This window comes from Natator depressus, chromosome 8 (genome assembly GCF_965152275.1).
Source record: "Natator depressus isolate rNatDep1 chromosome 8, rNatDep2.hap1, whole genome shotgun sequence".
NCBI lineage: Eukaryota > Metazoa > Chordata > Testudines > Cheloniidae > Natator > Natator depressus.
In genome coordinates, this window is record NC_134241.1 from 51654075 (window position 1) to 51671892 (window position 17818).

Genomic DNA, 17818 nt, shown 5'->3' on the forward strand with positions numbered 1-17818 from the left:
CTCTTGCTAACCAAAGCCTTTTCCTTGTGCATAGTATTATTGCTGCAAGAAAGATGAATCTGCTGAGGAAGAAGAGGAGGAGGAGGAGGAGGAGGAGGAGCCTGACCTTCCCACTCGCTCATACCTTACAACCTGCAATGCCTGCAACTCTCGCATCGTGGACGGGCAGGGCAGCCCAGCACCACCACCCCACGAATTTAACCAGCAGGGTGCTCGGAACTACTGCCCTACCTGTTCCCCCTACAGCTCGCCCTTTTACATACGGACTGGTGACATGGTGCGGAATGGTGGTGAGAGGATCACCTACATGCCTGCGTGCTACAAGGAAATGGGGCCACCCATCAGAATGGCAACCCTCCAGAGTTACCCGATGACCCGCCATGGCATCGTCCATGAGACCTTTCCAAACCCGAGGGCTATTAGTACAGATGTGTAATCAGCATTGTCACTATCTCACAGGGTGCGCCAATGAGATGGCCATTGCGGGGTGGGGGCTCCATTTATTTCAGTGGGGTTTCTTGCAAAGGAGAGGAACCCTTGAACAAACATGAACAGCTAAGTCAGAGACCCAGCATGGTCCTGCTGTTGATCTGTCCAGATCATTGTAAGCTTTCGTGGGACATTTGAATGAAGAGCTTGAACGTGATTTCTGAACCTATCACAAGTGTAATTATTATTCCACTGTATCTACAGAAGGGACTTGTCTAACGAGGGCTATGTACAGTACAAACTAACTTAGTTATCAAGACCCTTGTGACTCTCCTTACTCCCTTGAGTCCTTAATGAGGTCTTTGGTGTCTACACTAAGCAAATCCTACTTGTCACTTTCCAAGGCAATACCACTGGCCTCCAGTATGGATGAACTGAGCACATTCAGCAAGAGCAAGACGTCATACGGGGAGCTGTCGGCTCCAGCAATGGCTGCGGCATTAGAACGGAGGAAGAGAGAGAGAGGGTGAAGATCCAGCCAGTGTGCCGGGAGTTCTAACACTCTTGCTTGATGAGAGCTAATGGAGAAGCAAATAAACAGTTTGATCATTTTGTTCCCTTCATATCACGTTAGTTGCAATTGAATGCTAGTGTCTGTGTTAGAATGCAAAATAGGATAACCTCTCCCTGGCTACTTTAGATAATTATGAAGGGGAGAAAAGGGGACTAGTGAAATTACTGACATATGCTAACAATGGAGATGATCCTGCTGCTGCCAAAAAAAAAAAAAAAAGCCCTTTAATCTTCACAGGCTTTTTTAAGAGTGATTTAATTTAGAGGCATAAAAAGCGCAAGGTTTTATTGAAAAGAAAAATTGCACTATTAAAGAATGAAAGCTTTGATCTTCTGCAGTGTGCAAAGCCCTAAAAGGCCCACTGCCATCTTCTGGGAAACTGAGAAATAGTCTGTTTAGGACTAATTCTGCTTACAATAGCAATAGGAATGGAAAAGACCTACTAGATCATGACCTTGGGGTCATGACCACCAGTGGGAGGAATCACACAGACAGGTCTTTAGGGAGTTCATGATTGCCTTTCCTTTCTTTGGGGCTAGATTGGTGGCCCAAGCCTACTTTCTGGGGTAACATGGGGTCACTGCATGAAAAATGTTGACAACCACTGAGCTAGACCATCCAGTCCACCTCTCTGCAAAATGGACATGGAGATTATTTTTTACTCCAATACCAAACTAGGCAAAAATTACTAAAAAGGCGCATCTGTCATTCTGATCCATTTCCGTAGCAGCCAGCTGCAGGGTCCCCAACACGTGGTCCCGTGTGTGCAGGTGGAGAATACGAATTGGTTGCAGGTGAACCTATAAAGCTAAGTTCCTGCTGCCACACAAACTTCCTTAGCGATGATCGCTAGAGTATGTTTAACACACAGCCGTGCTATTTAGGCAGCATTATTTAGAACTATAAACTGTGATAGAAGAAATAGTCTAACTCCATGAAAGGCGTTGGGCTGACTGACAGCCTTTATATTCTCTGTTCATCCACAGTTGGGGCATGACATGGTGCTGGGGCACAGCACTGCCCAGAGCTGCAGGCTCCACGTTAGCAGGGAGAGGAGGGTTCAGTCTTCAGGCCCATTCGCTCTTTGGCGTCCCTGCTGAGACTGCCAGTGAGGGAGCAGATTAGTGCCAAACGCGATGGTGGTGGGTGTGACACAAGCGTCTCTCCATCAGGAACCAACCCGTTTGCTGTAGACTGTTTGAACAGCCATTGGTCGCCTGCTGGTCTGTATTTGAACCAAGGTCTGAAAACTGAAAGATTTCGCATCCTGATACTCCCTGGCTCCTAAGCCATCCCGTCCTCACTGTGACCCCTAAATAGCATATTCTCCAGTTCTCCCTCAGATGGCAGTTGCCTCTTAAGTGTCCTCTTACGGACCCTGGGAGAAAAAGCCAGCTAATGTTGGGAGGGCAGTAGTAGCAACAAAGGCCTCTGACCCGAAGTGTTCAATAGCCCATTGCTCCTATTGGCTTCCTATCCCAACCAGCACACTCCCCTGGTGATACAGTGTCTGGCAGGGTTTTCCTTGGTCTAACTCAACAAGTCCTGTCCTTTCATATGCTAGTACCTGCTTTAGCTAGCCCTCCAGCCTGAACTTAACCCCACGCGACCTGTGGTGGTCAAAGTGCAGCCCATGAGCTAAACAGAGCACAAAGCTCTGCCTCTTTAATATGAAGGGACAGCCCACGGAGACTAACGGTCCCGGCATGCAATGCTGTCTCTTCCCAGTGAAGGTTGCTGGGATCAAGGTTGTGCATTATATGACAGGCTGTAGGCTCTGTGGGTCACACCTCTGTTAAAAGGGAAGATAGCTGTAGTTTGCTCCATTGTACACACATTAAATGTGACCCTTAGGCTTCTAGCAGGCTGATGTGGCCCTGAGCTAGGCCAAGTGTACCCCAGTATGAGATTGGTAGTATACCCCAGCTGAAGACCCCCATCACTCATGAAATCCCAAACACATTTTGCATGTGTGCTGGAACATGTGAATAAGTACAAAAGTGAGAGCTACAAAACTCAAGTGGGAGCCCAAAATGTAGCTCCAGCCCTGCTAAGGGGTGAGGGAAGGAACAGGGAAGTCAGACTTTTCTACATGGTGTTCTACATCGTTGTTGCTCAGCTGTGAATACAGAGTGAATGTCAGAAATAAATGAGGACTTTGAACTATAAAGCGGGCAGTCTCTCTTCTTTGATTGGGGCCGGGCAGGTTTTACATGGTGCTGCGCTGGAAGCGGTCTTGGGGCACATGCGCCCTCCCATCCATTCCAGCCCTGCCCCCTGTCCATGCCCGAACACACGTGCAGAAAATACAAATAGATGGGTTATTGCTTTACTGTCAAATGGACTTTTTTGTTTGAAAATTGACCTTCTGGCTGGAGGGTACAGCAGCTGGTCTAGCTGCTGCCGGCTGTGGTACACGCTCGGCCACCTCTTGATGGGACTCCTTGCTCACTTCCCTGAAGCTCTGGGTACACACCCAGCAGGAGTAGGGCCATGAATTAGCAGTGTGGTGGGGAAGAGGAGCGGCTCCTTGGTGATGGATGGCGGGGATCAACCTCCCACACTACCCAGGCTCTGGTTGCTTTGTAGGAATTGCTGGTCTCTCTATAAAATCCTATAGGTGAAGAGGGGACTGTTGTTGCTACGTGTGCCCAAGGAATCCTTCCTAGCTGAGCAGGATGTTCTACAGGGACTGGCTCCGTGACAGAGCACTCCAGGCGGAATGGCTTCTGTCATAGAAAAAGGGTTTATGGTGGAGTCTGTTTCTAAGGGGATCTTGCCCCTTGGTCTTGGAAGGCAAGCGTGGTGTGGCAGCCATCAGGGCGCCTTACTCCTACATGACCGGCAGCAGGCCTTCCTGTAGTACCAATGGGAGCACAGCTTCACCTTCAGCACCAGCACGCAGTTGGCTGTCGTTTTGTCTTCACAGTCTTCATCTGGGGAGCGAAAGCATCCACAGCAGCGGTTAAAGCAAGGGCTTGACCCCAAGCCTGAACTGCCACCTCAAGAGCACCCCCCTTTACCTGGTGCCTCCGTGGGGCACACCTGGAGCTGGCACGTCTGCTTGGCATCGGGTTTGGAAGCTGGGTCGCAGCCCTGTCCCAGGGCATCTCCCTGGTAGCACTTCACCTCTCGGAGCCGCAGGCCAGCACCACACGTCTTACTGCACTGTCGGAAGCAAGAGAGAGGAGAAGCGGGCTGTGAGCCTGGTGCCTATCACCCCCCCAATCACTCCTCTTGGCCCCCCCAAGACAGGGGATATTCACTGAGGGAGTTCCCACTTCACCCCACAGTGAGTCCCCAGCCAGCCTCTCACCTAATGGGCCTTGGGGGAAAACTACTGTCCTCTTTCTGTATTTCCCTATGCCTATTACTGACTGGTCCCAAGATGCTTGCTCTTCTGCTTCTGGCTGGCTCTCTGCATAAGAGCTAGCAGCTCAGAAATGTCCCCCAGGCCACGCTGAGAGTTGTACAAGCTGAATAAAAAGGTTGGCCTCATTAACTCATTAACCAGCATTCCCAGTGCTATGCATGTCTGCACAGCGCCTGGAGACCTGGCCCATGCGCGGGGGCAGAGAGTCTAAGACCTTCAGACCACCAGCGCTCAAAGGGCTGTGGAGGAGGTTAGAATTTATAGTAACAAATAAGGCTGCAGGGGGGACTGGTGATGGACCCTTTCCCTGCACCATACGCAACTTGTTCAGATCCACCAGGGCACGTGGGGACTGAAACTGGCTACCAGCTAACAACCCTTTGGTGGTCTATGGGTAATAAGTGTGATGGCTTCCATCTACCACCCATTGCTTAGGTGCATGCATTGCAAAATACCTCCTGCCATACCGTGCTTGCTGATCAGCTCCCTGGTGGGAGGACTCAACAGAGATGCCAAGCACAGAACAGTTTCAGAAATTGAGCTCCCTTCTTATCCCTGCAAGGCAGGGCTGGGGCATATGCGTGGGCTGTGGAGGAAGTCTGCTTTGTTGCAGCCCTTTGGGAATCCTGTTTGGCCGCACATCCCTGGGGCTTTCAGTCTGGCACTGTTCGCTAGCACTAAACACACCAATTAAATTCAATTGAAAGGCGTGAAGAAAGTTGGCTCCTGGAGGGTAGGGGTGTGCATTCTACTCTATGGGGCATGACGCCCAAGGGAGACGGGCACCAAGATAGTCACCATTACCCAGCACACAGGTAATTGGTGTCCCTACTCCTGCTAGGTCTGTACTCAGAGACTCGGGGATGTGAGCATGTCCAGCCCTCTCCTCTCCTGCTAGCTCCTGAAAGGAGCCGGTTTGGTGGTTCCATTCAGACTTAACTATGCCACAGGCACAACACGAAAGTAGCAATTCTCCTGGCTCCCTTGGCAACTGAGTCTTCCTCTGCAGCTCCCTGGAGTGTAGGCCCATCACCCCTTCCCCCTTGGCATTTGTCATTTCCATTTTCCTGCCAGCTCCCAGCTCAATGGTTTAAGCATTGGCCTGTTAAACCCAGGGTTGTAAGTTCAATCCTTGAGGGAGCTATTTAGGGATCAGGGCAAAAATTGGGGATTGGTCCTGCTTTGAGCAGGGGGTTGGACTAGATGACCTCCTGAGGTCCCTTCCAACCCTGATATTCTATGAATCTACCCACCCCCTCCCTCTCGCTCCCTACCTGAGACCAGGAGGTCGTGAACCACGTAGAGCAAGGCCTCTTGAAACAGGCCGCCTGCACCTCCGGTTTCAGGGAGGCATTGCAGCGCTTTTCTGGATACTCCCTGTACACGCCGTTCTCCAGGCCGGCACACAGCACGCTCCTGGTCTTCACCCCCCGGCCGCAGCTGGCGTCACACTGGAAAAGCGAAAAGGAAGCCAGCTCATTCACGGCTGCTAAGGACTGCTACACCCTAGGCATGGGGCTCAGGCTGGTAGACGCGCCGGCCTTCCAGCAGGGGGATTCTTGCTCAGAGCAGTTCACAGTGCAGTCTTGAACAAGTCACTTAACATTTGTGCTGCTACTGACCCAGCCGCTGCTGCCAATGAAAGTTATTGGATGTTAGTGTCTGTAACTGGCTTTGAGGTCCTTAGACACAGAAGAGCATCTGAGCTACCAGGCTAAAAGTAGCCGTGTAGCCGCAGTAGTACGGGCAGCGGTGGTGCAGGCAGGCTGCCCCCAGTACATACCCCCAGCCTTCAGGCCGATCTGTACTCGGGCAGCAAGCCCATGCTACCATGGCAGCACTGCTGTCTGACGAGCGCTACTGCGCGTATGTGTACGTGCGCTGGGAGTCACACCCCTAGGTCAGTGTGTAGACTTAGCCTTTAGGGATGTAGTTGTACCCAGATGCCATGTAAGAGCTGGATATTACAGTGCATTAATACATCAGTCTTGGTGAGAGCCATATTTCACACTCCTGGATCGGGACTGAAGGAACACAAGGCAGGCTTAGTTGTAACGGGCGCCATGCCAGTGCAGCGTGACGCGGGGCTCTACCGACACGCTTTAGCTTGTAAGACAGCTCTTACGTACTCAGTCATGCAGTAGCAAGAGTCCAGCTCTGTTCTGCACCCTTTGCATGTTCCCAGCTGCCTCTGCCAGCGTGACTGCCACCTCTGTGCTTGCCCCGCTTTTCACACCCCCCCCCGCCCTCGCCATGCAGCGCGAGCACAGCTGGAGGGCAGGGAGCTGGATTGTATTCCATCTTAATCACCCTCCAGCTAGATTTGATCACCAAGGCCCACTCAACCCCGGAAGGGGACATGAGAGAAGAAAAGCGCTCAGACTGAGTTCACGGGTGCTGGCACTTGGAGAAACAGAGCTTGTAAACCCAGCTGCACTGGGGTGTGCAAATTGCACAGCAGGCAAAGGGGGTAATGGACTGCCATGGCCTAGGGAAATAAAACAGCCCCAGCTTATTACACCCATCAAGCCCAGAGGATGGGGCTTCAAGCCCTCAGCACCAACCAGGAGATGGGTTTAAGCAGGCTGCTCAGACAAAGGGAGAACACTCTTTAGCCAGGGATGGTGGGACCCTAGGCACCTAGCACTTGAAATGTAGAATTATCAAGTGGTTTCCCTGCTTCATATCGCCGCCCCAGCTTAAAAGTGCTTGGGGTCTGGCTGGTTCTGCTAGGCCCCAGGGCATCTCTGTGGTCCCTCCTGAGTTCACTGTAAAGCCATGAGAAGGAGTACTTGTGGCACCTTAGAGACTAACCAATTTATTTGAGCATGAGCTTTCGTGAGCTACAGCTCACTTCATCGGATGGCTCATGCTCAAATAAATTGGTTAGTCTCTAAGGTGCCACAAGTACTCCTTTTCTTTTTGTGAATACAGACTAACACGGCTGTTACTCTGAAACCTGTAAAGCCATGTTAGCTCAGTGCTGTATGGGGAAACCAAATGCCAAAGTGTCCTGGTTTGCATTATCTGGGATGCTGCCTAAAACAAGCTATTGCAAGGCTGAAGCTGGCAGGCAGCACAGAGCAGCGCCTGGGCTGAGGCTGGGTCTATGCTATCACTGGCCATTTGGAAAATCGGTGGCACAAAGCAATCGTATTCGCTGGAGCCTTTGTACTGCTCTGACACTGGCAGCAGCCGTGGTGTAGACAGGCCATGAAGGGGGCTGGCAGAGTGTGGCTGGCTGGCAGCTAGGATGTGCTGGAAGGAATAGTGTGGCTAGAACCCAGCCCCTAACAGTTACCCTCTCCCTAGGCCAAGACTACCCCCTTTCTCCCCCGCCCCCGATCTCCAGTTGTGCCCACACTCATCCCTGCTATGCAACCTGCCCCTCATGACCGATGGCCCAGGTTTCAATCTGACCACTCTAGACCTCAAGTCGAAGTGGAGGAGGCAGAGTCAGCTATGGCTCATCTGCTCCTGGTCCTGAGAGATTCTCACACTGCCGTGTGCTTTCACTGGCTCTTAGTGAATGCTTCAGGAGATGCCCGCTGCACAGTGATCTTGATGGCCCTGCTTTCAGACAGCCTATGGGTCCTGGGGTTTGGCTGGGGCCCCTCTCCAGTGCTCTCCACTCTTACTGCAGTGTGCGTAACGGGACTGAACTTCAGGGCCTTGTTTAGATCTTGGATCTGCAAGAGCCACCAGGCTAGAGCGGAGGAGCAGAGTCCCTGCCCTCTGATGGGAGCTCTGGGAAAGCCAGCATGTGTCAAGCCATTGCGGAGCGGCAGCTGTGGGGAGTGGCGTTTGTGACTCCCCTCCCTGCTTCGGGAACCTCCTGAGCCGCCTCGGGTGGGAAAGAGCCAGCTGGCAGGCGGTTCTGCTAACCCAGCCCGGGACGGCATAGCTCCAGCACCAGCGCAGGGGCTGTCGCTGCCCATCCCGCGGCAGCTCTGGCAGTAAAGCTGGGAGCCCCAGGCACCCAATGGGGCGTCTGGCCTGAAGAGACCGGCCCCAACTCAGCCTGACCAATGATGGCCTCCTCCCTCCTCCAGCCTCTGCTATGGCAGGCTGTCCCAGGTGCGGGCAGGATGATGAGATCCGCTCCAGGGAGCAGGAGGGCCACGGCAGCGAGAAGAGCCTGAAGGACCTAACCAGCCCCAGGGAGCTGAGGAACCTGCCCCCCCCGCAGTGAGCCAGGCTTCGGGTGGGGAGCGGAGCCGAGCTCCGCCTCAGGAGCCGCCTGTCCTGCAGCAGAGGGTGAGTCCCATCAGGCACTGCTTCATTATGTCCCCCACTCCTGTGTGCTGCTCCTGCCCCCAGCCGTCTCCCCCCAGGGGACAGCGCCCCCCTCTCCCCCCCAGGGACCGTTCCCCTGGCTTCTCGGCTTCCCCAGGGTTTGTGCTTTGATCCCTCCCTGGGCCCCAAACGCTCTCCCTCCCCGAGGCTCACCCCTGCTTCATTGCCTCCTCCCAGCCCCTCAGCGCTGACACACAGGCCCCCTGTGCTTGTAGAACACACATGTTGGCTACCCAAGGCCCATGTACCCCTTCCCTCCCCCCACGGGGGCCGGATGCCTGGAGTCAGCCCCTCCAGACAGCAGGCAGGTCGAAGTGAGGCCACTCCAGGCTTACCTGGTCCCATTCCTGCTCCACCCAGTGTGCAGGGCAGTTCTTGTCCCCACAGGGGTAGACAGCCAGAGGCTTGGCAGCCGGATCGCACTGGGAGTCCGAGATCACCTTCCCCTCCAGGTTGCGACACACGACAAAGCGGCTCATCCGCCCCTTGCCGCACGAACCTGAGCACTTGGAGAAATAAAGGGCATGTCAACGTGCCAGTCACTGAACAGCACTGGCAGGAGTGGAGGGAGCATCGTTGAGTGGCCAGAGTATGGGAGTGGGAGGCAGGAGACCAGAGTGCTGGCCCTAGCTCTGATGCTGACATGCCGCGGTTAAGGGCTGATGGCCTCACAACTGCCTCCTTAACTCAGGAGACGCAGTAGTTTCCTCGTTTTCAGGCACTCATAACGGTCCCAAACTTTTGAGCTGACCTTTTCCAGGCTCCATCTGTGCCTGGAGGGGAATGTTTGTTAAAAGTCTGAGCAAAAACAACTCAACCGTTTGTTTGCGTATAATGTAAACTGTCTGTGTGGGCGATAATCCCGTAATCGGCCCCGTAATCTGCTCTGGGTGTGTGGGGGATTCTGGTCCCACAATCCACTCTAACAGGGGGCGGCGTGGATTCCATCTCCACCTCCATTCAGGCCTGGGCTACGGCATTTCTTCACCCAAGACCTCAAGCCTCAAACAGGTCAGGGAAAGAGGAAAAGCAGCCGGCCTGGACTCACCGGTCCCCAATCAGAGGCAATCCAGCGCCGGTCACAGGGTGGGCCTGTGCACTCCTTCTCACTGACAGGCTTCAGGGCCTCATCGCAGAGGCCTGGCTCTACTGAGCAGCGTACCTCCCTCTTCATCATCCCCTGACTGCTGCATCGAGCAGAGCACTATAGCACAAGAGACCAGACTGCGTCAGTAAGGGGACAAGAGATTGGGTGGGGGGAGAGGGAAAAGACACATTTTTCTTCCCTAGACTGAGGTGAGTGCTGGTGCAGAGGGGAAGGCTGGTCCTGTGGCTAAAGCAGTGGTGGGGGAATCATGATACCAGAGTTCTAGTCCCAGCTCTGCTGCTGGGTGGCTATAGGCAAGTCACTTCACCCAAATGCCCCCAAGTTTTGGGTGCCCAGCATGAGTCACCTTGGGCTTGATTTTCAGAGCCGCTGAGTGCATTCAGCTCCCACCAGCAAACCGGAAATGCAGGGGTCTGGCACATCTGAAAACCAGACCTAAAAGGCGTGTTGAGTTGGCCACCCAAAATCAGTGACCTCTTCTGAAAGTGTGGGGCTTAGCTTCTTAGTGCCTCAGTTTCCTGAGCTGTAAAATGGGGGGAGGGGGAGGTTAGTTTCGCAGGGGTGCTCTGTGGCTAAATTCACTGAGATCCTCACAGGAATGATCCTATAAAAATGCAAATTATTATACAAGATAGCAGAAGGGGTAGTAGACTCCCCTGGACTGTGTTAGAACAGGAAAAAGATGGGCAAGAACAATGCTTCCCTGTGATGCCTAATTACTGTGCTTCAGACTACCCAGAGACCTCCTCAGCATGACACGTAGGAACGAGTCTACTGCTGAGGTCAGTTTTCCTCTCGTCATGGGCCACTCCCCAGTCTAACCCTGACACATGGGGTAGGCCACTGCACTCCATACCTCCGACCACTCGGAGAGCTCCCACTGGGGCCCACACGCCTTGTTCTTGCATGCTTTCCTCTCCATTGGCCTGGCCAGCCCAGCAGATTCACACAGCTCGTCGTAAACGGAGCTGTCGAAGCCTGGAGCCAGCATCTTCCAACAGCGCACAGTCCGGTACTGGTAGCCCTCCCCACAGGTCCTGGAGCACTCGCTCCAGCGACTGGTCTCCCACCTCCAGGTGGGTTCGCAAGGGGAGAGAAGACAAAGCATAGGTCAGAACAAGGCATGCTGAGGGCCACAGATATCAGAGACAGGGGGTATCTGACACAGGTCACTGGTGGGCTCCTTTCATCTTCCTGAGTACATGGGACTGCCCAGTGCGCATGTGTCTCCAATTAAAGTGATAACTCTGTAGGACAATTATCCCCCTGTAATTAACTACCAGTTGCTCATTGGTCTCCCACATGCAGCACAGAGGCCTGATTGCATGTGGGCCTTAAAAACTTCACTCCATGGCCCTTTCACAAGCATAAGAAGGTTAATACCTGTGTCCCCAGTGTCCAACTGTCCTGCTGCCTAGCATTACTGAGGTCTTTCAACTGGGTACTCTGTCCTTTTCTCTGTGCCTTATTCTGTTGCACAGGGCTGCTGTGTGCTGTTCCAAGGCTGTCCCTTTCCAGCGCAGAGGTGGCAGCGTATTTCCAGGAGCAGCATGATCCCCATACGCAGAGGGCTGGGTGGTCACAGTGTTTGTCTGAGTCAGCAGGGGAGTAAGGGCCTTAATCCCTTGCTCAGACTGTGACTGACTCTAGTGGGGAGCGCAGGGGCTACTCACCCACTGTGAGCAACTGGTGGATATTCCAGTCTGCTGTAAAGCAATGTAACCCAGCCCAACAACCTGAGCTGACGCAAACCCATGGTCTAAGCATCTCCGGGGTCATTCCTCACTCTGCTGTATCAAGATGGCCACCAAAAAATGACAGACCCTACCCACCTCTTTCCAATACTCTGCATTGTGGGTGCTAAGTGACACCCAGCGTCAGAGTTATTGAGTGGGATCAGCTACAGGACACAGAAATCCCACCTATGCCCACCCCTCTTCTCTCTCATGCTTTCTCCCTTTCTTTTCCCCTGATTTAGGTTCTGTCTGCACTGCGAGCTAGGGGTGATCCCCCTGCTTGTGTGCACATACTCACACTGGTTCTCCTAGAGGTAGCACGAATCTAACTAGCAGCAGCGGAAGCATGGCCGAGCTGTGCTAGGTACAAACCCACCTGAAACCGTGGGTGTGCATTGGGTACCTCCTTCTCTGTTGGTTGTTGGCTTCCCATGCATTATTCTGCCTGTGCAGTCTTTGCCAGGTCCCACCTAGCTCGGTTTGCTGCTGTGCAGGCCCATCTGTGGCTGTATCCTTGGCTGATGGGGTGTCTTGCTGAGAGGGGGCCAAGGCTTGAATATCGTCACTCACCTGGGTTGGCATTCTCTCCCTGTGCAGAACTCATGAGTGGGTTCTGGGCGGGTCAGGGCATCACAATACGCTTCCCCTACTTCCACTCCATCGTACCGGACACACATGGCATAGGAGGTGCTGATGCCTGCTGGGCACCATGAATCTCTCTTAGTGCCTGCTCTCCAACAAACCACTACTCGCTCCATCTATTACATGGTGCCTATGTATCTGAGAGTCTAGTGCCAGGGCAAAACCACAAATATTCAACAGGATCATTATCCAGAAGAGAACTGCAAAGCTCAAGCCCCACGTGATGAGGCCAGCAGGACAGCAGCCAAGACCAGAACTGAACACTCCACAGCATAGTTTACCAGTGCCAAAGACAGCCCGATGCTGCTGACGGGTTGCTTTCCCAGGACCTTTACTCCTAGTCTCACTTCATTCAGGCAAAAGGATGCTGAAACTTAAATAAAGCTCCCATCCTCTGAAGTATCTATGCTCACTCTGACACCACTCTCCAGGAGCTTCAGACATGTCAGGAGGTCCTCTGCAGACTAATAGGTCTTGAATGTACCAGCTCCCTTTCCCCACCAAATATACTTCAGCCCCTCCAGTCACCCCACCAACATGAAACCAACTGGCAAGACTTGGAGCCCAGCTTGGAGCTATTCACATCAAGGGACGTCACCATTTCCAAGTGTGAACCTACTATTCAGCTGGGCTCAGGTTCTTCTTGATGGCTTATTACAAGTTTTAAAAGGCTCAGCCCAAGCACAGAAACATTCACCCACCTCCCAGTTAGGGTAATTATATAGATCCTCAATGAAACAGGAGCCCCCGTGACCCATAAGATCACATACTACATGCCCAGGTTCTTCCCCTGCAGCTCCCTCCCATGCACCTTCGGCTGAGGTACAGGAGCCGTGCCTGTGTGTAAATGTTAACCCTTGTTCATGGTGTAGCTGGATCCTTCATTTGCATTTGAAGAGGATTTAGTGCTGGTGAAAGGCACTTGCCGGCCCTGGAGAAGGGATTCCTCTGTTGACCCACGCACGAAGGACAGCACAGGCAGCAGCAGTGCAAGCTTTCGCCACCCTGCCCTAGCCATGCGCCTCCGCCCTGCCCCAGACAGCGGAAGGAGAGCTCACTTGCCATTCCCAGCAGCTGAGATTGCCCATAGGGGTGTGACCTAGTGCCAACCGGTGCAGGGGCTTTTGGGATGTGGACACTACTCCACTAGAAACTGGCTTGAGGACACCAAGTTATTTCACAGAGGCCACCAAACCACTTTCAAATAATAATAGCTTCTGGTTGCTGGGCTGGACTATACCTGGGGACCTTCAGGTGAAGGGCTCTACATTTCATTCCCAGTCCTGCAAAGCCATCCAGTCTCCCAGACCAAACCTACCTGAAGTGCATGTGGAGCTGCAGGGAGCATAGGCGGAGACCTTCCACCGGTACATGTCGGCCAGGCTGATGTCATCATGGTCCAGGGAGCTCACATCAAATTCGTTGCTGCAGAGAGAGGAGCAGGAATGAGCTTAGTTTGGGATGCAATGAGCGACAGATAGTGAAAGCCTTCCTCGGGTACTCCAGGGGATAGAGAGGGACCCCAGTGGATCTGCTTCTTTTTCTTACTGCTTCCCTGCAGGCTTGCGTGTATCAGGTTGCATGAGAAGATCTCCTACGGCTAGTGGATCACGTTGGTGAGTGAGGGATCACGTAGGAGGTGACCAAGCCCCTTTGGAGGGGCAGAGGCACTATGGAACGTGTTCTGGGAGTCTGAGATGGACTGGCACAGGCTGCTGACTTTGTCCCACCTTCCCCATCACCACAATAACAGAGGAGTCAGAGAGGGGAAACCCAAGTGGAGAACCAAGTGGAGAATTTGATAGCTGCTTTTAACTACCTGAAGGGTGGATCCAAAGAGGATGGATCTAGACTATTCTCAGTGATAGCAGATGACACGACAAGGAGTAATGGTCTCAAGTTTCAGTGGGGGAGATTTAGGTTGGATATTAGGAAAAACTTTTTCACTAGGAGGGTGGTGAAACACTGGAATGCGTTACCTAGGGAGGTGGTGGAATCCCCTTCCTTAGAAGTTTTTAAGGTCAGGCTTGACAAAGCCCTGGCTGGGATGATTTAGTTGGGATTGGTCCTGCTCTGGGGAGGGGGTTGGACTAGATGGCCTCCAGAGGTCCCTTCCAACTCTGTTATTCTATGATTCTAACCCTAAAGCTACCATGGGAATGGGATGATCAATCCTCCCAGGATAACCGGCATCCTGTCTTCCCTCAGGAACCTGGCGGCATCTCACCTTTCAGGGCCAGGGGCTTGAAGGGGTTCTGCCAGGTGGCTATTCCCGAGGCCAGAGTGGAGGCTTGAGTTGGAACCCAGCACGGGGTTCTGAATGCTTGTAATCACGCTGTAGTTAGCTGCCTTCTCCTGGCTCGCTGCATAAGCCTCTGCCTTCGTGCTCTCCAGCAAGTTCGTATTGGCAGGCCCTTTGTGCAGCCCTTCTGGCCATCCAGCCACCAGCTCTCTCCACAGCCCTGCAGTTGAGTTCTTCCAGCCTAGCTTGGCAGCCAGGTACTGCAGTTCCCTGCAAAAGGCAGCATTTTGTGGGTCCTGGTGACACAATCTCCTGAAGAGCTGGAGCCTGGCTGCCCCGATCCCACCGCTCTCCGGCATCTCGGGCCTCATTACGCTGAAGGGCATGGCTGTGCTGATGGAAATCTGGTTTAAGCTGGAGGCTAAATGAAAATGCAGGGGCGTTAATGAGCCCACAGAGGCTCTGGTTCACCACCTCTGGTTCCCCCTCTGGTTCACCACCTCCCCCATCCACCCAGCTGGTACAGCGCCCACTGGCTTCGATGAGAGCAGAGGTGGGCCAATGCTGAGTGTTTCTGTAAGTCCCACCCTTAACAAGCACCTCAGTTGCCCAACCATGAGGTAGCCAAGAAAACAAACAAACCCAAATCTGTTTCTCCACCTACTACCGCCGCCTCCTCCTCCTCTGCCTCCTCGCCCACTCCTTTTGCATGGTAGACTTGTCTGATCCGGAAGCCAAACTTCTCTTCTTCCTCTTCCCTCTGTTCCCAGCCCCAGGGCCCAGCCTGAGCAGTGGAGTTACTCTGGAAGAAGTCCTGACTGTTGAAGCTCAGGTCTCCATGCTCTTCTCCGGGTGGGAACCGGTCGCTGACATCGTCCGGGGAGAGAGAGAGCCAAGTGGTATTGAAATCACGCACAGCCCCAGAATCTGCTGAGACTGGGGCTGGATGTTTGGGGCTGGAGTCCGGTAGATGAAGGTAGAGAGGCGCCTTGAGGGCAGGGGCAGCTGTTCGGAGAGCTGGCGAGGGCATGTGTGGCACAGTATAGTCATACGTTATATGGGGCATTTTCCCATTGAAGTTATAGTACTGGGGAGAAAACAAAAACCCTGTGAGCTCATTTGCATGTATCATGTCTATTGGATCAGAAACACGTGACCCACACCCTGAAGCCTGACCTGGAGAGTAAGTGCTTTGTGATGAACGCAGAGGAGATGGTGTACCCATGATGGCCGGGCAGGACCGCCCAGGAATGGCACAGCCAATCTCTCCCAGAAGGCATTGCTACAGGGAATGAGGCAGGAGCCCCAGCCGTGGGAAAGCTCAAAATTCCCTTGCCTGCAGGGCACCTGTGGTCTTGGGGCTCGGAAAGCAGACCACCAGGGAAGCACCCAAATCTTTAGCTCCATACATACCATGGCATTCAGAGACTGATTGGTGGGGCCCTGGGCAATGACGTACTCCAGGCCATCCGCGTGCAGGTTGGAAGGGCGGCGGTACTTGAACACCGTGCCAGCCACACGGAAGTTCTGGGGATTGTCAATGGCCGAGTTCCCATTGAAGAAGAAGCGCCCAGATTCATCTGCCAGTGCTGCAAACAGAGGAGAGGGACAGGAGACTTAACTCCAAGCAGACTTCAAGGAAAAGAGGCCAACAGCAGCCCATGCTGACTTGTATGGAGAAGTACTCCTTGGCCAAGGAAAATCACCCAAGGGGAGACACTGTCTTGGGCTCCGTGTGTCGGTGCCCTGAGGGATGGGATACCAAGTTGGGGGTGGCCTGAGCTCACACTACAGTATGTCACATTTCTAGTCCAGATCCCTGGAACCACGGCAACGTGTGAGGCAGAATTGAACGTGCAGTATTAAAGAAAAATTGGTGGTTCAATGGCACAGCGGCTAAATATAGAGAAATTTCACCTCCAGAGAGCTGGATTTATTTAGCTCAAAAGTCGGGAGAAACCCACAATTCTGACCCAGAGCTAGCTTTCTAACCCTCACCCCACAAATTCAGGGCTGTTTCGATCCAGTGTTACAGTGTGAGCCTGGCTTTAGTCAAGTGAATTACAATGGAGGCAGGGCTGGTCAGGGTATCTGTGGTCCCCTAACAGCCTCATTCCAGCTAGATCTCTCAGCCCTTTGCTTTCTGAAAGCACCAAGAATAACACGTCAGCTGCGACCCAGCCCATGCAGAAAGCAAAGATCCAACACAAAGGAGCGTGTGACCCCTAACGGATTGTTCCAGGTGAGAGAGGATCACAGATGGTCTTGTCCATCCTTTATTTCCTAAAGCCTGTATCCTTCCCTCCTACGGAAACACCTGCCAGAGGGGTACAGTTGTCACCAGGGCCGGCCCCAGCATCCCAAGCAGGAGCTTGGGGCGGCAGTTCGAAAGGGGCGGCAGCTTCGCCGGCCGCGGCGGCAATTCAGCGGCAGCTTCTTCCTTTTGCCGTCCATGGCAGCAGTTTTTTTTCACTACTTGGGGTGGCAAAAACTGTAGAGCCGGCCCTGGTTAGCACCTAAGGGACGGGGCAAGGGTTCTAGAGGAATCCCTCGGTGCTGCCAGAGGGGGTGCAGGGAAGTCAGGTGGACACCCCGAGAATCCTGGTTCAGCTGCCCGGTGTGCTGGCCCCGCCCTGCTGCTTCCCACTCACTCAGGAGCCACGCTGCCTTTGGCTCCCCCCACAGTCGCCAGCACCCTCCTCTCTGAGAGGGTCACAAATAGCAGTGCAGGAGTCAATGCAGCAAGGTGCTGGGGATTCCTGTGTCCAGATCTGCCCATTTCTGTGGGGCTCACACCCACTTAAAGCTGCTCCCCAGCACCTTCCCTGCTCCGGTGTGACTTTACCCGCTCCAGCCTGGCTGTGGTCATGCACAGGGCCTCCTGCAGGCTCCCCTTGAGCTTTTGCTCCTGCCTTCCTTTGCTGTCGGGGCCTGTCCTCTCCGCACCATTCCCAGGAGCACAGCCCATGCCCCACTTCTGGCGGTGGTACGTGCTATCCGCTGCGTGCTTTTCTGTGGCTTACCCAGGATGTTTTCAGTCTTCCGGCGCTCGATGATGAGAATGTCCGTGGCGCCGGCAGGGATGTTCGTGATGAACACATAGCCTGGGGAGTGGGAACAGAACAAAGGGTTGGGAAACCCAAGGCAGGAGAGAGACTCAGGCTGCTCCAGCCTCACAGGTGGCTCAGTGAGGGCATTGCAGAGCTGCCAACTCATGGTTTTGTCATGAGTCTCATGATATTGTTGTTGTCCTTAACGCCCCAGCTCCTAGAGTCAAGTGGAGATGGGATGAGTTCTGCCTTCATTCTTAAAGAAAAAATAAGTTTCTAGCCCTTGTGGCTGTGGAGAAAGCTTCAACATGTGAGCCCTGGTGCATCCTAAAGGCTCAAAAAGCAGAAGGCAAATAAAAAGAACGCCA

At 53.5% G+C, this 17818-nt stretch overlaps 2 protein-coding genes across 6 annotated transcripts in view; one reads left to right on the forward strand and one right to left on the reverse strand.

Annotated features, from left to right (window-relative positions):
• The window catches only part of LOC141992224 (protein FAM163A-like), a 71210-nt gene extending 68069 nt beyond the window's left edge, over positions 1 to 3141 (forward strand). For all 4 annotated transcript variants that reach the window (XM_074961046.1, XM_074961045.1, XM_074961048.1 and 1 more), the window contains one exon: positions 35 to 3141. In XM_074961046.1, the coding sequence (XP_074817147.1) occupies positions 35 to 436 (402 nt within the window). In that variant the 3' untranslated portion in view covers positions 437 to 3141. The remainder of the gene's footprint in view (positions 1 to 34) is intronic.
• LOC141992223 (ADAMTS-like protein 2) overlaps positions 3104 to 17818 on the reverse strand; it is a 44149-nt gene continuing 29434 nt past the window's right edge. For both annotated transcript variants that reach the window (XM_074961043.1, XM_074961044.1), the window contains 12 exons: positions 17424 to 17504; positions 15814 to 15989; positions 15043 to 15487; positions 14386 to 14821; positions 13477 to 13583; positions 12087 to 12213; positions 10637 to 10850; positions 9721 to 9876; positions 9008 to 9178; positions 5651 to 5827; positions 4027 to 4171; positions 3104 to 3939 (listed from right to left, as the gene is read on the reverse strand). In XM_074961043.1, the coding sequence (XP_074817144.1) occupies positions 3821 to 3939; positions 4027 to 4171; positions 5651 to 5827; positions 9008 to 9178; positions 9721 to 9876; positions 10637 to 10850; positions 12087 to 12213; positions 13477 to 13583; positions 14386 to 14821; positions 15043 to 15487; positions 15814 to 15989; positions 17424 to 17504 (2354 nt within the window). In that variant the 3' untranslated portion in view covers positions 3104 to 3820. The remainder of the gene's footprint in view (positions 3940 to 4026; positions 4172 to 5650; positions 5828 to 9007; positions 9179 to 9720; positions 9877 to 10636; positions 10851 to 12086; positions 12214 to 13476; positions 13584 to 14385; positions 14822 to 15042; positions 15488 to 15813; positions 15990 to 17423; positions 17505 to 17818) is intronic.